This window comes from Planococcus citri, chromosome 2, assembly GCF_950023065.1.
Source record: "Planococcus citri chromosome 2, ihPlaCitr1.1, whole genome shotgun sequence".
Classification (NCBI taxonomy): Eukaryota; Metazoa; Arthropoda; class Insecta; order Hemiptera; family Pseudococcidae; genus Planococcus; species Planococcus citri.
The window spans coordinates 65,093,979-65,102,890 of record NC_088678.1 but is presented as its reverse complement, the minus strand read 5'-3'; the positions used below and the strand labels follow the sequence as shown (position 1 = coordinate 65,102,890).

General features: G+C 33.3%; 1 protein-coding gene across 1 annotated transcript; it reads right to left on the bottom strand.

Moving 5' to 3' along the window:
- Positions 1-6,096: 6,096 nt before the first annotated feature.
- Positions 6,097-7,794, bottom strand: LOC135837049 (uncharacterized). The gene is made up of 6 exons (XM_065352186.1): positions 7,636-7,794; positions 7,393-7,545; positions 7,205-7,322; positions 6,779-6,890; positions 6,456-6,701; positions 6,097-6,299 (listed from the first exon to the last, which is right to left on the bottom strand). The coding sequence occupies exons 1-6, from the start codon at positions 7,718-7,720 to the stop codon at positions 6,165-6,167; spliced, it is 849 nt and encodes a 282-aa protein (XP_065208258.1). The 5' UTR covers positions 7,721-7,794; the 3' UTR covers positions 6,097-6,164.
- Positions 7,795-8,912: the final 1,118 nt, after the last annotated feature.

Here is an 8,912-nt window from a genome sequence, read left to right as displayed (position 1 = left end):
ATAATGTGCTAAATAGTAAAAAATACCCACTTCATTTTTCAGGGTATATCACAGGTTGTCATATTTCTCTACTTTACAACCGTTACAGATAAATGATTGACAAGGGAATGACACGAATGCGATACGCATATTGCAGTACTACAAATAGATAAATACACAAATGAGAGGCGTTTCGCGATATGGGCCCTTGTGGTGATTCGATGTTTTTTTTTTATTGGCGATTCCAACTTACTTTTTCACGAGAAATCGAATGGTGCAATCAGATTTCGCCTATCTCATCAACTTCTCGTTTTAAAAATTATTTGAACATGAATACTCAAAAACACACATTTTTGGGAAATCTTAAAACAAAGTTTTTGTTTGTTTTTGATTTTTTTTAAAAATGGGGTAGTCTGTAACGTTGTGTAAATTCCGATGTTCACCACAAGGTCCCTTTTCTAAATCACGGATATCAGGCGATGATGAACGAATTTCGTCAAAATTTCCCATCCAACCTATGCGCAAGACAACACTGCACCCAAAAAACAAAAAAAAAAAAAAATCGAAAAAATCGAAGCGATTTGATGTTTTTTTTCTCCTGAAAAAATCGAAATATCACCACAAGGGACCTTATCGCAAAACCCCTCTCAAATTTAAACATTTCAAAAAACACGAGTAAAGTGACTTTGCTATGATCGAGAAAATTCAAGCAACCATTTGGGGATCAAAATGTTTCCATTTTCAATGAAAAACAAGGAAAAAAAGTATAAATGGAAAATTATACAAAGATTGATTGAAACAATGAATTAAAAAACAATCAAAACCGAAAAGTGTGACGAAAAATAGAACATTTTTGATACAGATCGAATATGTATAGGATTTTTTATATACACCCCTTCAAGAGGCAGAAAAAAAATGATTTTTTGACAACTTGAAACTTTCTGACAACTGTTGATCAAAAAAACAAGGCATTATGATAATTTCGGCGAAATAACAGGATTTTTGGAGTTTTCTAACAAATAGTGAGACTTTTTGATAATTTTGACAGAGATTGGCGTTTTTATTGGTAATTTCGGCACAAACATGATATTTTTCACAAAAAAATTTGGAATTGAGTTTTTCTGCCAATTTTAACGAAAACCCAGACTTTTTTTTTGAATATTTTGGCAAAAAACATGCTTTTGTGTGGGTGAGATATGGCCCAACCGCTTTAGGTGGTTTATAATGTAATGTTCTCGTAGCAGAGATTATTGAACTTACTACTTGGTGGGGGACCGAAGGTTACATGTATTAGGGGTGCCCCGACAAGGTGGGAATGTGTTCAGTGTTGAGGTAAGAGATGTACCCTAAATCTTATCCAGTTTCTTTCACAACCCTATTAATTGTAAAGTAGTTGTATTTGCACCGCACTTTTATAATTATTACTATTTGCTAATTAATTACAAGCCAGGTTTATTCCTGAGATAGTTTTACATCATCCGCATAATCTGGGCAGATTATGCTGCTGACAGTTTTCCATGTCGACACAAAATAATATTAACCTAGTTAAGATTATTTGGCATAATTATGCTAAGTCATTTTATTCAATTACATCAAATAGGGTGTGATTTAATACCACGACAAAAAAGGGCGTCAGCACGACAAGCATAGGCACTTTCACGCCAGAAAAATCATTTCCACGACTAAATTGGAAATTCCCGACAATAAAGAGCTTACCCCGACATAAAAGGTACTCTAACAACAAAATAATGTATCAAACGACGAATTAAAAAATTCACGACATTTAATTACTTTCCACTGCTATATAAGGCAATGCACGACAAAATTTTTCTATCAAAAACAGGCATTTCACCGACAGAAATAAACGTTTCAAAATATTAAAATGATACCAAAAAAACGAAGTAGGTATGTAAAAAATTGCTCTTTATAGAAGTAATGTTTTGTGGACTTTGATGGATGACCCCCCTTCGTTTTTTGACCTCAGGTACGAAGCGAAAGGGGGCTAAAGAGAGACAGTTTGCCCCCCTCCTGTTCCGCGAAAGTAGGAAAAACTTGGTAAATTGTGAGAAATTCAAAAAAGTTAGGAAAATACAAAAATTCCAACAACATTTTAGTTTCAGTTTTCAAAAATTCAAATTTTTTACAATCATGAATTTACCTAATTATTGTTTATTTGCCGACAAAATCGCCGATCTATCCTCAAAATTCTCATGTTTCCCCTAAGATTTTGCCCTCGCTTTGCTTAGGTCTATTTGGTTCTCTTCTACTGAGTCACAATTTCACTCAAATTTTTTTGAAAGAAACCCTCAGTTGATTATTTGTTAAAATTTGTACAAAATATAAAAGTAATTGAACTGATAATGTTCTGTCGTGTATGAAATTATTTTGTTGTGAATACTGCTTATCTCGTTATTAAATCGTAGTCGTTCATAAATACTTTATTGTCTGGCGTCATCTGGCGTGGAACTTCATAATTTTTCGTCGTTCATTCATCTTGGAGAGATATGGTGTTAGAGGTATACTATTAGATTGGGTCAAGAGCTACTTTTCTGATAGAGCCCAAATTGTAAAAATCAACAATAGCACATTTTCTGATGCGGAACCTATTAAGCAAGGGGTACTTCAAGGATCCATCTTAGGTCCACTGTTCTTTATTATTTATATCAATGATTTATCACCTTATTTTGGATACAGCCTCACAGAATTTGCGGATGATACAACAGCTCTTCTAGAAATAGATGAAGGTGTTGATAGCAGTCATGTTCAGGGCATTATGAATAGGTTGATAGCTTGGTTTTCGGCAAACAAAATGATACTAAATTTAAATAAAACACATTTCTTGGGATTTGGTAAGGTACCTTCTTCTATAACAGTTCCACTTATACCTACTTAATACTACAGCTCCGTGAAATAACACACTCTCACACTTTAAAACTTGCATATTTTGGCCTATTTCATTCTAATCTGAGCTATGGAATAGCACTTTGGGGTGGTAATCCCAGTCTACTCCAACGTGTACTACTAATACAAAAAAGAGCTGTAAGAATAATGTTTCGAAAACATCCAAGAGAATCCTGTAAACCAGTCTTTATTGAAAACAACATACTGCCAGCTCCGTGTGAGTACATACTTCAACTGTGTATTATGATAAAGAATGGAATAATAAATCTCAAGGTACCTTCTCACACATATGAAACAAGATTCAAACATTTGGCAATAGGTGAAAATTTAAGAACAAAAATTATGCAAAATAACTTTGATTTCATGGCCTCAAAAATTTATAATAAAATACCACAAGAACTAAAAAATATACAATCCAAAAACCTTTTTAAAAAGAAACTAAAAAATTGGCTACAGAGATATGCGTTCTATGATGTTGAAGAAATGCTGCAGCTAAACGCATAAGTTTACTTGTTTTCTTTGTTTTCTTTTTGCTTTTTTTATTCATTTATTTTCATTATTTTATTTCATTTATGTATTTCTTTTCTTTTTTTAATTCCATTTTCAATAATTTTTATCATTTTAAACCCTTCTATAAATGTATGTAACATTGAAAAAATGGCCTGTATGCTACATGTTATTGATACCTATCTGTATTAGTACCTATATTTTATATGACATTGTAAATGCAGCGAAAGCTGTGACCTGCAATAAATATTTGAATTGAATTGAATCTTTTATGAACGAAAAAATGCTTGTCGTGATGACGCCCTTTTTCATCGTGCAAAAAATATTTCCCCCATCAAATATAGGAGTAAAATGGTTTGTCTACTGTGTTTCATTTCATAGGTAGATATAGAATTAGTGTTTAAATTGAATTAAGAAAGATTGCAAGCCTCTTCTTTGAGCTAGACAGGTACTAATAAATATTATGTACTTCCCTAAGGAATATTTATTGGGTACTCCCCCAAGGCATTATTTATCATAAAATCCCCTATACACAGTCTGTCCTAATCTCACTTTAACACTTTTATTTACAATTTTGGATGAACATTGGACTTTTGGTCATTTTTTGCAAGAATTAAAGATTTTTGACAATTTGACAAAAATTAGGACTTTCTGTCCATTTTGATCAATAACAGAATTATTTATTAAACAATTGTTTACAATTTTTCAAAATTTAGGATTAGGTATTTCTCAGAGTTCAACAGGTACCCGGATTACCGGGTTTCCAGGTTCAACCCAGAAAGCAACCCGGTTACCCGGGTACGGAACCGGGTAGTGGAAAACAATGAAAAATGTGACGTTGCCAAATCAAACTGACGACAAAAGTACATTTTTATATAGCAATCCTAGCGATATAAAGATGAACTACTCAAAATTACATCATTTTCTGAGAATTTCTCTACCCGGATAGGAACTGGGTAATTTTTGGATCCGGGTAAGAACCGTGGATCTGGGTACTCGTAGACCTCTGCTATTTCTGACAATGTTAACCAAAAGAAACAAAGATCTGTACCAGTAGGGATTGCGTTCTTCACTTCCACCTAAAAGGAAGAATTGGACCTGAGGGAAGTGGCTGCTCTGCTGTGTAGTAGTTTCCACTGCAGGCAGCTGATCTATAGGAACTGGTTTCCAAACCACTTCTGAGCTAGGTAGAAGACTTCTCTTTAGTATTATAATTAACTGTTGATCCGTTCGCATGTAATTGTAATCTTGCAGTTAGGGAAGTTGTTTTAGCCAGTATGGCAAGTACATTTTATATGTACACCCCAGAATCACCTATGAGCGCTTGAGTCTAGCAGGTGAGTTGGGTTCTGCTCCACTCACCTATGTAAAAGTAGACATCATCTCTCTTCAGGCAGAAGAGGACGGACGGTCCTCTACTCTACAGATCTCTTTAGAAATTTTGGTAAGGAAAAAAAGACTGGACTTTCTGACTTTTTTAACAAACAGCGAGACTTTAAGTCAGTTTTGGCAAGAAAAGAGGCTTTTTGACAATTTTAGCACAGATTAGGGATTTTGGGTCATTTTGGCAAAAGCATGACTTTTTCATGAAAATTGCCGCTTTTTGAAAATTTGACATAAAATGGGGCTTTCTGAAAATTTTAACAAATAACGAGACTTTTGGGATATATTTTCAAAAAGCATGCTTCAATTGATCATTTCGGCATAGCATTTGACTTTTCGACGATTTTGGCTAAAATTAGGACTTTCTGCCAATTTTGACCAAAAACAGGATTTTTTGGAATTGTTTACAATATTTCAAAAAATTGGGACTGTTCGTCAATTTCGGCAAAAATGGGACTTTTTGACAATTTTTTTTTAAAACAATGCCTTTTTTTGGAAGAGTAAACATTTAGAAAGATGCAGAACCCCTTTGTCAATTATTGCAGAAAATCGATTTTTTTGAATATTTTGAAGAAAAAGTAGAACACGTGCAGTAAGCAGGACAAAATTAGAGAACGTAAGATAAAACGGAACTCTTGAGACACCCTGTGTTATCAACCAGAACATTATTTCCCAGCTAGGTAAGTATCACCATTTAGGCTATGGTACATGCAAGGGATTATGAGGGGACAATTTTTATTCAATTTTCCATTTATTATTGGCAAGGTAGGGGTTCTCATCTCCTCCTGTAAAGAAATACAATAACATACCTTCCCGAGTGAAGCAGCAAGGTAATTTGTTTTGCAGAAAAGCGAGTGAAATCCGAAGTTTGAGGCCATAATTATTAACTACAGATTAAATATTCAGTTCTATTGAATTACCTACTTGATTTTGGAATACAAATTTGAAAACGCCTGTGTCAATTCCATGACCATGGCTATTCTAGAACGGGAAAATTTACTGACATTTCCCGGGTTTTCTCGAGAATGGATATTGGATACCCTACAATGTTATCTGAAGTTTCAACTCGATTCCATATTTGTTCGTTAGATCAAATATGATAATTACTAAACAGGAAACAGTAATTAAGGACTTCATTAGTCGAATTTCGAGCAATACTTACATAATTCGTTTTAAATCATATAGAAACACTGAAAATTTTCAATCCAAAAAAAATCATAATATTTTTTATGCTGTGTGTTTTCATTCGAGTGACAACTCAAACTGCATCAATGTGAACCTTTCGACTGCATAAATGAGTTAAATTATGTACTTACTAAACAAAGAGACCATTGGCATATTTTAATCATAAGTATTGTTCAAATTATTTAACATGTTTTCGAATCACACTATAATCATGCTGGGATATTTAAAACACAAATTCCTTCATGCCTTTCAATCGGTGTCTTAGCTAGACCAGCATTTTGAATGAAACCATCACTCACAGCTTGCTGTGAAATTCCTCTAATTTTTCCAAACGTATATTTGAACTGAAAGTAAGGGAAACTCGTTTAGAAATACCTCATTTCACGAAAAAAAAAAGATAGCAGAATACTCAAAGGCCTTCAATAAATCCCACAAAAGCATTATTGAAGAGTGTCGCCGCACCGTCAGACTCAATCTAAAAAATACCCGGGTACATTTACCTGTTCCTTTGAAATGTAATTCAAACGCCGATTCATAGGCAGGTTAACCACAACAGCACAAAATTTTTTTCCAAATTCTTCATCGTTGAAATCCGCTCTATAACTTGTATAAACACTTTCGAGGGGGAAATTCACGTACCATCGGTAGGTGAAAGCGCTATGAACTTTGGAACAGTCTCCGGGTCGTTTGAGTTTTTTCCCAATTACTTTAGAAAATCCATGAAACAACGGGTTAGGAAATTCACCCTATGAAAATTCGCAGCACATCAGAGGACAAGTTCGTCAATATCAGTCTAGTCTATCTAATAAAGAAAAGTGCTTACATCAGTTGCAACTGGAAAATTCATGACCATAATTCCATCATTGTGATCTAAAGCATTTCTAAATGAGTTGTATTTCAAGTTGAAGAAATATACTCGACACTCCATATTAGTTCTATACATAAACATAAAAAAAGCAAAAAAATAATAATAAATTGAGGAAGGAAAAAAATTAAAATCTGCTGGAATCTGCAGAAGGGTTCGAAAACATCACAAATCGACTCGAGAAGTCAAAAGTAAAGTAAACACCAAATATCAGATTTCCAATTCAGTTTGGTAAAATTTTGATTTTTTTCTCATTTTCTGCAACATTTTTTTTTTTTTGAAAATTCGCGAAAAATTAAAAAATGAAAGTAAGTAACCAATTTCACTGTGATAAAATTTCAGATAATTTTTTCGAGATTTTCAGCAATCATCAAGCTCACTTACTCATTACACGAGCCAATATTCCAAAAGCACGAATACTTGTGAAATTCGTAATTATCTTTGCCAAAAACACCTCCAGTCACGGTTGACACGGTTTTAGGAGTAATAATTCGCGCATCGACTGTAATATTTTAATATAATTACAAGTCCTTAAATTACGAAGTCCAAAATTTATACTGATAAAACCATACGTGACTGTGACGTAAGATTAACCAAACAAGTTTCCTCCAAGGGTGTGATGAGAGTCAGAGGTTTCCATGATCCGAGGACATGAGATGAAGCTTTGATAGCTGTTTTTATGCCAGTGCGAATGGCAAGACCTGGCATTAATGGGTTTTCAAAAGCTGCAATATTTTTTTAAAGTGTTCGGTGAATAAGTACTTTAAAGCAATTTGTACCAACGTAGTTTGTTTTAAATTTAAAAATCATATTACCGAAAACTAAATTTTCTCTAAAAAAAAATAAATCATCGATATTGAACAACAAGAAGCACAGCAAAATCTTACGCATCAAATACATTGTTGAAAGGATTATACAATATTTCTGGATTCGATACGATCGCAAGTGGAGCAATGGTAAAATTTTGCCCCCAAATACATATGTGCTAGATACCTACTTTATTTTTCATAATACATAAATTACTGGCTGTCATATTTCTCTACTTTACAACCGTTACAGATGGATGATTGATAAGGGATGACACAAATGCCATATGCACATTGTATAAGTGCTAGATAAGTAGGTACGAGTATATTCAAATACTTATTTCGAATTCCCAACCAATTTTTTTTTTCAAATTTTAAATACCTACGTACTTATCACTACACTCAAGTAGCTGGGAAAGAGGCCAATATGGTGGAGAGGAGAGTTATTTATCCAAGCCAGATTATTTGGGGATCAAAATGCTTCCATTTTCAAAGAGAAACAAGGAAGAGAAGTATAAATACATAGAAAATTACAAATAAGATTGATTGAAAAAATCAATGTAAAGAAAAATTAAAACGGAAAGTTTTGGCGAAAAACAGAAAATTTTGACACGGAAAAAAGGACATTTTGACAAGTTGAAACTTTCTGACAATGTTGACCAAAAAAACAAAGACCAGTTTTTGGTAATTTCGGCAACATAACGTGACTTTTTGAATTTTTTAACAAATAGTGTGACTTTTTGTCAGCATTGGCAAAAAATAGCACTTTTTGATAATTTTGGCAAATATTGATGTTTTTAGCTCGTATTTCGAAACACATATCGCACCTCGGGAGTAATAAGGTCACATCTCAAAACAAATTGATTTTGATGTTTTTGCATTTTTGGGGTTTGTATGACCCCCCTCAACCAAAAATTACACTTTGAGTTGGGTACATTATCTAGATCTTGTAAAAAACGCAAATGACCTAACTCAAAATCTCAACAACATTGCAAGTTGTTTGGAGTTATAAGGGTACATCTCAAAAAACTCCACCTTTTTTCAGCAAATTTCGTACATACAAAGTGTTAACAAATAGTTTTGATTGTTTTGAATGTTTGTCAGTTAGAAATAGTCACAAGGAGTGCATTTTTCATTGGTCTGTACCAAATGGAAAAAATTGTTTAAATTGATCACTTTTCAGAAAAATGAATTTGCACATAAATAATGAAATTTTAGTTTTTTGAGAAAAACTCAAAAACTAAGCACTCTAGAAAAAAATTAACGACATTACGTCGATTGGAAAT